The 14623-nt window shown below is 45.7% G+C and overlaps 2 protein-coding genes across 7 annotated transcripts in view; one reads left to right on the top strand and one right to left on the bottom strand.

The window, feature by feature from the left end:
* Window positions 1-762: 762 nt before the first annotated feature.
* LOC133365610 (GTPase IMAP family member 8-like) lies at window positions 763-11482 on the bottom strand. 4 transcript variants are annotated; one of them, XM_061587807.1, is made up of 6 exons: window positions 11446-11482; window positions 10573-10668; window positions 8886-8927; window positions 5448-6191; window positions 2132-2916; window positions 763-1621 (listed from the first exon to the last, which is right to left on the bottom strand). In XM_061587807.1, exons 3-6 carry the CDS (start codon window positions 8911-8913, stop codon window positions 1502-1504), a joined length of 1677 nt encoding a protein of 558 aa, XP_061443791.1. In that variant the 5' UTR covers window positions 8914-8927; window positions 10573-10668; window positions 11446-11482; the 3' UTR covers window positions 763-1501. The 4 variants fall into 4 exon arrangements, with proteins under 4 accessions (XP_061443791.1, XP_061443793.1, XP_061443792.1 ...); XM_061587809.1 differs by lacking the exon at window positions 11446-11482 and having other exon boundaries at window positions 2132-2629; window positions 2753-2916; window positions 10573-10884; XM_061587808.1 differs by lacking the exon at window positions 11446-11482 and having other exon boundaries at window positions 763-1578; window positions 10573-10884.
* The window catches only part of LOC133365614 (GTPase IMAP family member 7-like), a 21801-nt gene continuing 17566 nt past the window's right edge, over window positions 10389-14623 (top strand). For 2 of the 3 annotated variants that reach the window (XM_061587834.1, XM_061587832.1), the window contains exon 1: window positions 10389-10936. The gene's annotated coding sequence lies outside the window, so the exon portion shown is untranslated. Of the gene's footprint in view, window positions 10937-11663; window positions 11816-14623 lie in introns of those variants that run through there. The other variant, XM_061587833.1, reaches the window with a different exon arrangement.

Genomic DNA, 14623 nt, shown 5'->3' with positions numbered 1-14623 from the left:
GCTCTGGACGCCTTGCACTTCTGTCTTGGCATCTTGCTGGGAAACCATTTGGTTGGTTTCCTCCTTAGCCCGAAGCTCATGTAGAACAGGACACCACCCTCATCCCACCTTTATTTATTAATTGAATTTATTCCCTCCTAAGGGCAGCAAACAACAAACAAACAACCAATTACAAAATCTTTAAAACATCTTTGAAACAATCCCAGTGCAGGTGCTGATTGGGACAGAGGTCTCTACTTAAAGGGCTTGTTGAAAGAGGAAGGTCTTCAGCACGTACTGAAAAGACACGCCTTCCGCCCTGTTAATCTGCTTGATTGCCGCTAGCTGCAGGTTATTGCTCCAGCAGACCTCATTATCTCCTCGGGGGCCCCACTCCACAGAATCAGAGAGATAGAGAGGGCCTAGGAGTAGCCCTCTGCTCAATGCAGAGAACCCAGAGCTTAGCTGGATTGTTTATCATGTCAGTTGCCCACTTTGGGCTTATTTGGAAGGGAAAGAGAAGCAGAAGTACTGGAATTAAATGACACTAACATTTAATTCCAGGGTTATGTGGGCCATTGGGATTCTGTTTCTGTTTAGCTCAACTGGGCAAAGGTTGGGTGAGATGTAGACCCTAAGACATGATTGGGGTGGGAGTGGAGATGCCTCTGTGGTTTCCCCACCACCTCTGAGTGGCCCATCCTGGAGACAGCACAAGGGAGGAAGGAAGGGAGAGGGTTCACCCCCCCCCCATTAACACACAGTGAACTCTCGTAATGCAATGAAAGCTTTTATTGAACAGCACCAGTATTGGGATTTCTGAAAAAAGCAGGACAAATGAACAGGATTGCTCCCCTGCTAGGTTCTGAATGTCACCATTTTTTAAAACTGAAGGTCAAGGTTACAACATCTCTCACTGGCTCCCCTTGTATCCAAAGTGGTTCACTAGGATAGAGGTCTAAGACTGAAACAGCAATGGCCAACAACTTGAATGGCTTTGAAAGAGGATTAGACAAATTCATGGATGATAAGCCTATCAAAGGCTACTAGCCATTATGCCTATGCTCTACCTCCACAATTGGAGTGGAGGTAGTATATTTCTGAATGCCAGTTGGTGGAAACCTCAGGAGGAGAGCATATTCTTGTACTCAGGTCCAGCTTGTGGGCTTCCTATAATGGGGATCTGGTTGGCCACTGTGAGAAGAGGAGGCTGGACCATTGGATCATTGGCCTGATCCAGCAGACTCTTCTCATATCCTTATGATCTTAAGCTTGGGTCCATGTCCTAGCTGAGACAAGGTTTCTCTGGCTAGACTTGGAAAACTTGTAATCTTTAATTTGTCCTTTTGAAAAATAGACAACTGGTTGTTCCAATTTCATAAGGAGATTGTGATGGCAAAGGGGATGAAGATCAAGAAAACCCTTTGGGAGATGGCGTTATGTGGAGGGCATGCAATATTCACATGAGTAGTTAAATGATTAGAAATCCAGTTGTGGTTATTCCTTGTGCCGCTTCCAGCATTTACTTTGGAGTGTACGATGTTCCGTCTCCTCTTCCACCGCCATTCTCTTCATCTTCTTTGGATGCTCGTCCGGATTCTGGGCCCATGGACAAAAAAAGAGAGCTCACAGAAGTAAATGCCTGTTGTAAATAAACCAATAACTGGTTGGTGTGGAGTCAAGAGAAAAGGGAAGATGCTAAGAGGGGAAGGGAGGAGTGGAGTTCTCAAATAAGTAAGACTTTATCTCCCCCCTTCTCTTGGCACAGAGCAATCATAACAATGCAGAGTTGAAAGGGCTCTCCAAGGCCATCTAGTCCAACCCCCTGCCAATGCAGTAAAACTTCTACTGCAGCATCCCTGATAGCAATCCAGCCTCTGCTTAAAAACCTGTAATGAAAGAGCATCCACCACCTCCTGAGGCAGCCTGTTCCACTGTCAAACAGCTCAGGCCACCAGAAAGTTCTCCCTAATGTTTAGTCTAAAATCCCTTTTCTGGTAATTTGGAGCTATTTGTTCACCTCTTACCTGTTGGAGCCACAGAAGGCAAATTTGTTCCATCATTTATGTGGCAGCCTTTCAAAAAGTTATCATATAAGTGATCAGCAATTTAAAAAAAAAGGGGGGGAGGAGAAATGTTGACTGTTCCCTACCTTCTTTGCCTGATCTGTGAATTTCTTCTTCTGGTGCCTTTCAGGCAATTCTCCTGCACTCTTATGACCTCCCTCCACTTTCCCTGCTGCTGTCTTCTCTGGAAATGCCGCAAGACTCCCTTCAGCTGACCTCGCGGCCATTGCCCTTGGAGGGGGCGGCTTCAGATACGGCTTGCCCCTGTTCTCCTGAACCATCTTCTCAACCTGAGAGAGCAGCTCTTCCACTTGCAGCGCCTGATCTTCTCCTGTCGCTCTGTTGTTGAAAGCACAGCAATGCTTCTCACACTTTCTGACCAAATCCTGGAGGGACCTGTTTCCGGACAGCTGTATATACTCCTCCAGGCTTCCCGTGTCTAACTCTTCTTTGCGGGTGAATAAGACTATCATGTACTTCGTGGCCTCTGGACCAAAGATCTCTTCCACCCATCTGAAGGCCACATTGTCTTCCTCAGTGAAACGGCCTGCCTGCGTCACAAACACCAGAGCATGGGGGCCTGGCTGGGAGAGAGAGAGGCATTTGTCAATCTCCTGGAAATTTAGCTGTTCTGCATTGCAGGCATCAAAAATCGCCGGAGTGTCAATGACGACAACTCGTTTCCCTTTCCACTTCTCTGCCCGGACCTCTCTGCTACAAGTCTGGGTCACTGGCTGTGGGGAGAGTTTGGACACAAGCTCCTTTCCTCCCAGAATGGTGTTTCCTGTGGCACTTTTCCCTCCTCCGGTCTTCCCGACGAGGACAATCCGTATCTCTGGTTCATCGTGGGAGTGGCTGATGTTCCCAGGCTCTGTTGGGAAGGAATTGGGCCTGTCAACATTGTTGGGACACCACTAGAGTTTTGACTACATGTTTTTTTAAAATTCATCCAAGGAGCAAGTTTCCCCACTTTGACTGCTGCTTCCTCGTGCCCTCATAACAACTGGATGCAGCACACAGATTAAAAGTAGGAGAAGAAATTCCCTTGCAGCAAAGCTTTGTCAATTTCACACACCACAAGGATGAAGGAGTGAAAGTGCCCTGGTGTCTTTTAGGATGACAGCCAGATGTGCACTGAGGAAGCAGACAGCACAAATGCTTAGCGTTTGAGAACGATATCAATATCAATATCAATAGACAGATGTTGTGTGTAGTAAAGAGAGCAGTGGCCTTTCCTGGTGTTTACACCTACTCCCTTTTGGTTAAGTAGACAGACTAGCATGCAAACATGTGTAACTGTCCTGCGCAGAGTCCGAGAGACGAGACGGAGACAAAACTGGAATTAACTCTTTTTTTTATTAGAGTAATGGTTACATCAAAAGCAATGCGCTTCATAGACCTAACTATGCTAACTCACTACTGTCACTAACTAAGCTGCCTGGGCATACTCTGCAGCATGTGGAGTAAGTTGACTCAGCACCTCAATTGGGGGCACCACCTTAAGTAGGAAAGCTCTGACTCCTTTGACGTTCCACCTTCTGGCTGACCAGCTTCTCGTGGCGTCTCACACGGGGCAAGGGGGAGAGAGCTTCCACCTGCTCATCTGACAGGGCAGGCTCGCTAGGTGCCTGTGCAACTTCAGGGGGCTTGGAACCTGTTGGTGGGGAAGCATTTGAAGTGCCAGGCAGGGAGTCCTGGGCGGGTGGAGTTGGTGTGTGCGTGTGAGGTTATCCCCCAGTGGCTCTGTTGGGGCGCTTGTAGGTGGAGTGAGATCTGCATTGGTGGGAGGGTTTTCCGTGGGAACTGGTGGGCTGTTGACTTCACCCCCTCCCTCAATGCCCTGGAAGACCTCACCCACCTCTGGCTCCTCTCCCTGCTCCTCCTGGGGGAGTTGGGGCTCAACAGCAATATAAGTAGGGAATGGATACTGGATTCTCTTTAATACATATATTACTAGGGAGGGCTCTGCCCCCCTGCTTGTTCCACTTGCCAACCCCCCATTGACCACCACAAGACACTTTACTTCCTGAATTATCTGCCCAACCAAGGAACTGTCTCTGCTTCTCTCTCTTCTGTTCTGAAGCTCTGCTCTGCACCCGCTTCCACCTTCACCCCATGTCCTTCCTCCTCCCCGCTCCTTTTTTGCACACCCTTGCACGCAGCCCACCCCGATGGCAACCTCCTGCATCTTCCTCTCACCCACACTGCAATTACTAATCACCCCTTTTCACCTTATGCCCAGTTTTGAAGCCACTATCCCCTCCTATTCTGCATCCCTTTTGTACCCCCACTCTCTTCATCCCATTCTCAGGCCTTCTACTCCTTCATTTTTTGCAAAAAAAAAAAAACCTTTGCCCCCCCATTTTCATCTTCACCCCCTTGTTCCTAGCTCCTCTATTCCTTTTCTGAACTCCCCTTTGCACACAGACCACCCCAGTTCCCATGCCTCCTCCCCCCTCCTATTCTGCAGGCCCTTTGCAACCTCTTTTAAGCAATAGGAGAGGTTTAAGTAAAGGGAGGGAAACTGATGGGGAAAGTGGCAGGAGAAAAGTGGCAGTTTATATCAATGGGAGATGTTTGAATAAAGCCAGAGTGGTGGAGGAACACTGAGAGGGAAAAGTGGCAGTTTTAAACAATAACAGAGATTTGAGTACAGTGAGGAGGGAGGTGGGAAAGGAATTGTTGTATCCACGTTAGCTTTTTGGTGTTAGCTTCTCTGTTGCACTCATCTCCTTTGTGTTTCCTTGTTAGAACCTTTCTATAAAAAAACCCCCTAAGTAATCCTCCCTTTCCAATCAATTCAGACCTCTCCTATTATTTTAAACCACCACTTTTCCCTCTCAGTGTCCCTCCCTTCTCACTCCCATACCACAGCCACTGCTGTTGCACAACCTGCCTGCCTTCTCTGTGGCTCCTCTATACTTTGTGCAAATCCTGCGGCGTTACAAATCTTAACTGTGTGATGACAATCCAGTGCAAATACAGTATTGAGAGAACTGGTAAACAATATTTCACAAATATGTGGGAAAGGATTGAATAACTCCTCATTTGTGGTGTCATAATTATTGCCCTCAACATTTGCATAACTACAGTCTATGTACAAGTGTACAGTCTGTGTCCCTGAACACACAATAGTTGAGGTGTACAAATCAACAAGTGTACTCTCTTTCACACAAACACTTGTACATATGTAAAGAGTGTGTACAGGTGTCCAGCATAACATGTGAACTAGCAGAAAATGTGTGCAAGTTTCAGAATTATTTTTTCCTAGGTGGAGAGTTTGGCTTTCATTTGAACTCCTCCTTTTACAAAGAAGGAGAATATAGCCCTTGGGAATGGCCACATTGTAAAACTTGAATCAGGGAGATCCATAATTTCCCCAGAATCTTAATTTAATTCTACCTTTAAGGAAGCTTTTCTGTCCTCCTTCGTCAGCGTCCATTTCCTCTTCACCTCCTCTCCTTCCCCCTGTACTCCCTGGAGTTCCCCTTGAAAACGGCTCCAGGTACGGCTTGTTCTGGTTCTCCCACATCATCCGCTCAAGCTTCAGCAGCAGCTCCCCCACTTGTAGCTCCTGTTCTTTTCCTGTTACTTTGTTGTTGAAAACACAGCAGCGGAACTGACACTTTCTGACCAAATCCTGAAGGGATCCCTTTCCAGACAGCCATATAAACTCCTCCAGGCTTCCTGTGCCTAAATCTTCTTTGTGGGTGAATAAGACAATCATGTACTTCATGGCGTCCGGGCCAAACATCTCCTCTACCATATTTATGGCCAATTTATCTTCATCAGTGAAACGATTTGCCTGCATCACGAACACTAGAGCATGGGGGCCTGGCTGAGAAAGAGAGAGGCAATTCTGGATCTCTTGATGCTTCTGCTGTTCTGGATTGCAGGTGTCAAAAATCCCCGGAGTGTCAATGACGACCACTTTGTTCCCTTTCCACTTCTCTGCCCGGACCTCTCTCTTACAAGTCTGGGTCACTGGCTGTGGGGAAGGTATGGACTCAAACTTCTTTTTGCCCAGAATGGTGTTTCCTGTGGCACTTTTCCCTCCTCCAGTCTTCCCAACAAGGACAATCCGTAGTTCTGGATCCTGATGGAGGTCACTGATTCTGTACTCCTGTGCTTTGGAGATTTCTGGCTCTGTTGAAAAAAAATTAGGAAGATCCATCACTTTTGTCTGGGACATCAGTGATTTCACTGTTTTCAAGAGATGCCCCATTTATAGCATATTGCAGGAATCAAATTGAGAGATTGTCAAAGCATATAAGATAGTCTCCATGTCTCCCGAAAAAGCTTGGCTGGCATATTGGGCAAAGCTGAAAAAATATTGACCTGGCCACAAGTCATTCCCTGGCTCCCTTTGAAGTAGATTGACAGGAAACTATAAAAAGCACCAATGTCTTATCAGTTATGTTTTGTCCACAGCAGTAAGATCATAAGAAGCTGTGGGAACAGACTATGTAAACACCTAGGAAGTATTCCCAGTGCCACGTATTGGCCACTTACAAGACTAGAGATGCCTTATTAAAGTCATTTCTCTGTTGATTATTAAAGCACCTCAGTGCACAATGTAAATTACATTGACAGCAGACGTCACGATTGACCGCTGCTAGTACAGGTCTAGGGAGGGCTGCAGAACTGACCCACGGGGGGGCTCCCCTCCCTATGCTATAAAGGAATGGAGCCTCCCCAAGTACCTGCATGGTAAAGAATTATCTGCTGTACTCAATCATAATCAGCTGTTAACTAATAAAGTAACCTAATTGGTACATCTTGGTGTCAATATTAATTGCTTATCTAACCTCACAGAATCATAGAATAGCAGAGTTGGAAGAGGCCTATAAGGCCACTGAGTCCAGCCCCCTGCTCAATGCAGGAATCCAAGTTAAAGCATCCCCAACAGGTGGCTGTCCAGCTGTCCTTTGAATGCCTCCAGTGTTGGAGAGTACACCACCTCCCTAGGTCATTGGTTCCATTGTTGTACTGTGCTAACAGTTAGGAAGTTTTTCCTGATGTTCAGTTGAAATCTGGCGTCCTGCAACTTGAGCCCATTATTCCGTGTCCTGCACTCTGGGATGATCTCGAAGAGATCCTATCCCTTCTCTATGTGACAACCTTTCAAGGACTTGAAGAGTGCTATCATATCCCCTCAGTCTTCTCTTCTTCAGGCTAAACATGCCCAGTTCTTTCCGTCTCTCCTCATAGGGCTTTGTTTCCAGTCCCCTGATCATCCTTGTTGCCCTCCTCTGAACCTGTTCCAGTTTGTCTGCATTCTTCCTAAAATGTGGTGTCCAGAACTGGACGCAGTACTGAAGATGAGGCCTAACCAGTGGCGAATAGAGGAAAACTAAAACTTGATGTGATTTGGAAACTATATTTCTGTTAATGCAGCCTAATATAGCATTTGCCTTTTTTGCAGCCATATTGCACTGTTGGCTCAAATTCAGCTTGTGATCAGCAACAATCCCAAGACCTTCTTGCATGTAGTATTGCTGAGCCAAGTATCTCCCATCTTATAACTGTGCACTTGGTTTATTTTTCCAAGATGTAGAACTTTGCGCTTATCCTTGTTAAATTTGCTTCTGTTGTTTTCAGCCCAGCCTATCAACATCCCTTTGAATTTTTTTTCTGTCTTCCAAGGTATTAGTTATCCTTCCCAATTTTGTATCATCTGCAATTTGATAAGCATTCCCTGCACTTCCTCATCCAAGTCATTAATAAAAATGCTGAAGAGCACTGGGCTCAGGACCTAGCCCTGCGGTACCCCACTCATTACCTCCCCCCACTTTGGAAAGGAACCATTGATAAGTGCATGTTGAGTATGATTCTGGAGCCAGCTGTGGATCCACCTGATAGTTTTTCCATCAAGCCCACATTTGGTTAGCTTGCAAATCAGAATATCAAGGGGCACTTTGGCAAAAACTTTGCTGAAGTTGAGATATATTATGTCCAAAGCATTCCCACAGTCTATCATGGAGGCTACCCAATCAAAAAATGAGATAAGGTTAGTCTGGCAGAATTTGTTCTTCATAAATCCATGTTGCTTCTAGTCATCAATGCGTTGTTTTCAAAGTGCTTACAGATTGACAGCTTTTTAATGTGCTCCAGAATTTTCCCAGGGATTGATGTCAGGCTGATTGGTCTGCCGTTCCCAGGTTCCTCCTTTTTGAAGATAGGGACCTCATTTAAAAGAACATCTGTCCCCTCCAGGCAGGTGCAGGAGGTGGCAGAACAGACCTTCTGCATGCAAGGCAGGTGCTCTACCACTGAGCTATGGTCAGGAGGGTGTGTGTGGCCCGGGGCCTGTTAGAAAGGCTTGAAGGGCTGCATTCAGTCTTGACAATGGGCAACAGACTCAGGGTCCTTCTTGCTCTGTGCTCATGGCAATGCTCATACTTCGACTTTGCCAAGAAGAAGAGCAGCAGGTATCACCCCTGGGAAGCGCCATGGCTGGGAGGCATGCAAAAGGTCCCCCGGTCAATCCTCGGCCTCTCCAAGTAGGGCTGGGAAAGTCCCCTGCATAGAACCCAGGAGGGTGGCTGTCTGTCAGTGTTGACACTTCGAAGCAATGACCTCACTCCATTTCAGGCATCTTCCTCCGTACCAAACATTCCAGGTTTCTCTGCAAAGGAAGGACACCCTAGGCAAGGTGCTGGCTGGTTCATCTGCCATGTATGCGGTGCTTGGCCCACAAGCCAGTGTTCTGACACTGCAAGAATTCAGATTGACTTCTGGGGTCACCTCAACCCTTCTAACTATGGACCAGGGATTCTACAGAATTCACCATTGCATGGTGGTTCTTTCAGAGGAGGGCAGAAGGTAGGAGAGGCTTACCTTGAGTTTCCCAGTTCCCCTTATCCATTGCCAGGCAGATTTCTGAGCAGGAAAAGAACCAGAAAATGAAGTTAGTTGGCTCCCATCTTACAATACAAATGGCACATTGCATAAATCTCCCTCCTTAGATATTTATTTATTTATTATTTGATTTATATCCTGCCCTTCCTCCCAGCAGGAGCCCAGGACAGCAAACAAAAGCACTAAAAGCACTTTAAAACATCATAAAAACACCCTTTAAAATACATTAAAACAAAACATCTTTAAAAACATTTTTTTTAAAAAAAGCTTTCAAAAAGATATTGCATTTATCTCTGCAGCAGAAACAGAAAGGAAGAAATAAACTTTGTCTGTCAATATTGTGGGAGAGCAGAGTGGCACCGGCCCTTTGGAATTCCCTCCCCTTAAATATTAGACAGGCTCCATCTCTGTTATCTTTCTGGCACCAACTGAAGACCTTCCTCTTTCAACAAGCCTTTTAAGTAGAGACCTTATCTCAGGCTGCATCTGTGTTGGAACTGCTTTTTAAGATATTTTAAAAACTAAAAAAATTTTTTTTTTAAAGATGTTTTGTTTTAATATGTTTCAAAGTGTTTTGTTTTTAAGATGTTTTAGAGTGTTTTTTAGTGTTTTTGCTTGCCGCCCTGGGCTCCTTCTGGGAGGAAGGGCGGGATATAAATTTAATGAATAAATAAAAAACAATACAAAAGGGACGCTATTGTTAGGCTGTTTGTGCATTTGAGGAGGCAACTTGGGCCATGGGGTGCTACTCAGCTTATTATCTAACCATGGAGAAATGAGACAAGTGCTAGTATGAGAGGCAGCAACTCTATACCCATTTACCACTAATTTCCCCAAGAGTAAGACCCACTGAACTGGTGATTTTTGTTGTGGGTTGATGGGCTGCAGATATTTATTTGCCCCATTTCCTCTTACAAGATCCCCAAGGTATTTTGGGTTTTTTAATGAGGCACCTGTTGTGGTATTTATTTTAACAACAACAAAAAAGTCAAATAGCATACATCTAGGCTAGAAAAAGTCCTGGCTCCTCTGACAGTGAAAGGAAGGTGAGCTGGCTGCAGAGAGGAGAGAGGAAGAGATGCTGTCTCCCTCCTTGGGTGCAGCAGCGTATCTATTTCAAAGGCAAGACTTTCTGCAAAAGGAATCAAGAACAAGTGCAGGGATTTCCTAAAAGCTTTGTTTAAAAGGAGAGAAAAAAGACCCTTCAGTCACATCTTTAAGAGAAATACAACCCCCAACATTTTGACCTTTGAAATTTCTTGCATAATTCTACCCACGCTCTCTTTCCAGAGGCATCTTTGCCTTGCCCCCACTCCACCCAACCCCTTGCATTTTTTTAAAAAAAGGAATGCAAAGGTTCAGGAGAGCACTGCTCTTATTCCCCCCCCCGCTTGTCTGTCCTTCAATTTCTGCTGTTTTCAACATAGCCATCTACCTCCAGCCCTGGACTGCTCCCATCCCCAGACTCTGTCACAACTGCTGGCATGGACAGGACAAGCCCTTCTCCAAACAGCTAAGCAGGCATTAAAGGTGTTGGAGACCTCCACTGTGAAACTCGGGAGAGCCACTGCCAGCCAGTGTAGGCAGTACTGAACTAGATGGACTGAAGGTCTTACTCAGCACACGGCAGCTTTTCATGTTCCTAAGACAAGGACACAAATGGTACCTGTTCTGCGTTGTCCTTGGTGCCTGTGTTGGATTAACTCTCCGCCCTGCCTTCTCTTCCTCTGCGTGGATGACTGTGTGGAGCCACTATCCTGAGCTAAATAAAATGGGGAGAATTAGTTTCACTCTCCTATCCAGCTCCTGAAATGTTTTATGGCTAGCAGCCAGAACAACTTCCAAGAAGTCAGGGTGGTTCCTCTGATGGTTTTTTTTGGCATTTCTGTTGGCTAAAGGAGAGGTGCCAAGTAAAACAGAAACTGTCCTGTGGTTGATATATTCAAGAGGAGCTGCAGTTCATCTTCACAGCACTTGGAGAACCACCCAAGACCTGCAGAAGGAGCCACATCTGGCAGATACACTCACAGGTTAGTGTTTGGTTGGCTGGGAATTGAGGAAACTTTGAACTAGTTTGGACTAGCGGCCGTTTGAGAGGGATGAGATTTCAGGCTTAGAAATAGACGTGCTTTATTGGTAGCTGGTTAAGTATTTCTATTTGCAACTTTAATATTGTTTTTCATTTATAAATTGTTCTCATATTTAATTCATACATTATTTTTGGTCTTCTAATTCAGTTATCGCTGAGTTTGTATATTTTATTATCATCACTTCATTTTTTGTAAGCCGCTTAGAGGTTACATTATAATAAAGTGGTTTATACATTTTGTCAAATAAATAAATACAAATAATTAATTTCTGTGCTTAGGTTTCAACAGATCTTTCGAATTGATTTTATTTTTGCTCTGACTCTGGTCCCTCTCCGATCACAGTACTACCACAGTCAGTCAGTCTTTAGGTCAGAATATAAGAAAACAATAATTAACAACAATTACAAACAAATAAAATATTCACAATAGCAATACAATCTAATTTGTACCCGTTTTTAATGTTTTGGTGGGAGCTTGTTCTGATTGATCTTATTGTATGTGTGCCCGTGTACTAAACTAGAAGCAAAGATCTGCATCCGTCCTTCATTACAAAACTCCTCAGGAACAGCTGTGGGTATACTTTGATGTCTGTTCCACATTAACATGATACTAATTATATCCTGCAATGACTCAGCACCCTTCCCTTAGAATGCTTGATCGGAGCACAGACTGTTTCATCTTTGCCGCCTTGTTTGGGTTAACAGATCAGCAGATTATTGACAAAATAACACCAGATTTTTCTCTGAATATCAGCCTGGGCTGTCTTCAAACTCCAAACTTCTCACTTGAGTGTTTATTCCATTGATGATTCCTTATCTGGTAATTTGCATATTTTATTTGACCTTTCACATGATGTAAAAACTAGTTTCGGAAATCTAGTGATATCTAGCAGAAGTTTAGTGCTCATTTCTGTGATAAATGATTCCAGAAATAATCCAATTGCAAGCTTGGGAACCTGGAAGACCGCATGAGTTTTGCACCAGCTGCAGCCATTCGTATAACAGGCATCCCGGCATGTAATGTGTTCCCACCCTTCAGGCATGCATCAATTTTTTTTGCCTGGTGAAAATTGTACTGGTATTCTGGCATAGTATTCTGGGTAGCATTTTTCCCTTCCTACTTCCCCACCCCCACCCGTGTCTAGACACTAACTCATACAGTGAATTATGGGGGAACTACAGTGCACATGTGTATAATGGGTGAGGGACAAAAACAAGACATTGTTCATTGCAGCCGTGTGAAAGGTATTTGTGTGAAACTTATTTATTTATTTATTTATTTATTATTTCAATTTATATACCGCCCTTAGCGAAATAGCTCTCAGGGTGGTGAACAAACAAAACAAAATACAATATATCATAATAAAAATACAAAAACATATACAAACAAACAACGAAAAGCACAGCAAAAACAAAATAAATACTACAAAAATTAAAAATACGGATTAAAAGATTAAAATGGTTAAGAAAATTAAAATGCCTGGGAGCATAAAAAGGTCTTTACCTGGCACCGAAAAGATGGAAGTGTAGGCGCCAGGCGTACCTCTTCGGGGAGGCTGTTCCACAACTCAGGGGCCACCACAGAAAAGGCCCTAGATCTCGTAACCACCCTCCGGGCTTCCCGATGGGTTGGTACCTGGAGGAGGGCCTTAGATTCTGAACGAAGTGAACGGGTAGGTTCATAGCGAGAGAGGCGTTCCACAAGGTATTGAGGTCCCACACCGTGTAAGGCTTTATAGGTCAAAACCAGCACCTTGAATCTCGCCCGGAAGCAAATAGGAAGCCAGTGCAGACGCGCCAGGACAGGTGTTATATGCGAAGACCGACTGGTCCTTGTCAATAATCTGGCAGCTGCGTTCTGCACCAGCTGAAGCTTCCGAACTGTCTTCAAGGGCAGCCCTACGTAGAGCGCATTACAGTAATCCAATCTTGAAGTTACCAGAGCGTGGACAATGGAGGCGAGGTCGTCCCTGTCCAGATAGGGGCGTAGTTGGGCTACCAGACGAAGATGGTAAAACGCATTCCGTGCCACCGAGGCCACTTGGGCCTCGAGATACAAGGAAGAGTCGAGAAGAACCCCCAAACTACATACCTGTTCTTTCAGGGGGAGTGTAACCCCATCCAGAACAGGGTAAGCATCCACCATCTGAGCAGGGAAGGCGTTCACCAACAATGTCTCGGTCTTGTCTGGATTGAGTCTCAGTTTATTAGCTCTCATCCAGTCCATTATCGCGGTCAGGCAACGGTTCAGCCCATCAACAGACTCACCTGAGGAAGATGAAAAGGAGAAATAGAGCTGCGTGTCATCAGCGTACTGATGGCAACGCACTCCAAAACTCCTGATGACCGCACCCAGCGGCTGCATGTAGATGTTGAAAAGCATGGGGGACAAGACCGATCCCTGGGGGACTCCACAATGGAGAGTCCATGGTGTCGAGTGATGTTCCCCAAGCACTACCTTCTGGTGACGATCCGCGAAGTAGGAGCGGAACCACTGCCAAGCAGTGCCCCCGACACCCAACTCCGCGAGTCTCCCCAGAAGGATACCATGGTCGATGGTATCAAACGCTGCTGAGAGATCAAGGAGAATCAACAGAGTCACACTCCCCCTGTCCCTCTCCCGACAAAGGTCATCATACAGGGCGACCAAGGCTGTTTCGGTGCCAAAACCAGGCCTGAAACCGGATTGAAACGGATCTAGATAATCGGTTTCATCCAAGAGCGCCTGGAGTTGGCTGGCAACCACCCGCTCCAAAACCTTGCCCAAAAAAGGGACATTCGCCACCGGTCTATAGTTATTCAGATTATCTGGGTCCAAGGAGGGTTTCTTTAAAAGAGGTCTCACTACTGCCTCCTTGAGGCTACCAGGGACTACTCCCTCCCTCAGGGAGGCGTTAACCACTTCCTTGGCCCAACCAGTGGTCCCAGCCCTGCTAGCTTTCACTAGCCAAGATGGGCAAGGATCCAGAACAGACGTGGTTGCCCGAACCATTCCAAGCACCTTGTCCACTTCCTCGAGCTGCACCAACTGAAACTCATCCAATAAAGAAGGACAAGGCCGTGCTCCGGACACTTCAATGGATTCATCTGTCACAACATCAGAGTCAAGGTCCCTGCGGATACATGCGATCTTATCTTGAAAGTGTCCAGCAATTTCGTTGCAGCGGGTCTCAGATGTTTCCATAGTATCGTGGGGGCCAGAGTGTAAGAGCCCTCGCACGACTTTAAAAAGCTCCGCTGGGCGGCATAAAGATGATCTAATAGAGGCAGCAAAATAGAGCTTCTTTGCTGTCCTTACCGCTTTTGTATACAACTTATTGGTGGCACTTACCAAAGCATAGTTATATCCACTGGGAGTTTTCCTCCATCTGCACTCCAGCCTCCTCCTCTCTTGTTTCATCGCTCTCAGCTCCGGAGTATACCACGGAGCGGTATGAGCTCTACACCGGAGGGGGCGCGTGGGAGCGATCATGTCAATAGCCCGGGTCATTTCCGTATTCCACAGTGCGACCAGGGCCTCGACAGGAGCACCAGTCCTATCAGCCGGAAAATCTCCCAGAGCCCTCTGAAAACCTACGGGATCCATCCAATGCTGGAATATTAGCTGAAAAACCCACTGTTCCATAAC

Source organism: Rhineura floridana, chromosome 10 (assembly GCF_030035675.1).
Source record: "Rhineura floridana isolate rRhiFlo1 chromosome 10, rRhiFlo1.hap2, whole genome shotgun sequence".
NCBI lineage: Eukaryota > Metazoa > Chordata > Lepidosauria > Squamata > Rhineuridae > Rhineura > Rhineura floridana.
Note: the sequence above shows the minus strand (reverse complement) of the source record. Positions and strands in the feature narration are given on the sequence as shown.

Coding starts and splice junctions, on each gene's coding strand:
- LOC133365610 (XM_061587807.1), bottom strand. CDS start 8,913: ATGGATAAGGGGAACTGGGAAACTCAAG. Junction 6,192..8,885: donor GGGGAACTGGGAAACTCAAG/GTAAGCCTCTCC, acceptor TTTTTTCAACAG/AGCCAGAAATCTCCAAAGCA. Junction 1,622..2,131: donor TCACAGATCAGGCAAAGAAG/GTAGGGAACAGT, acceptor TATTTACAACAG/GCATTTACTTCTGTGAGCTC.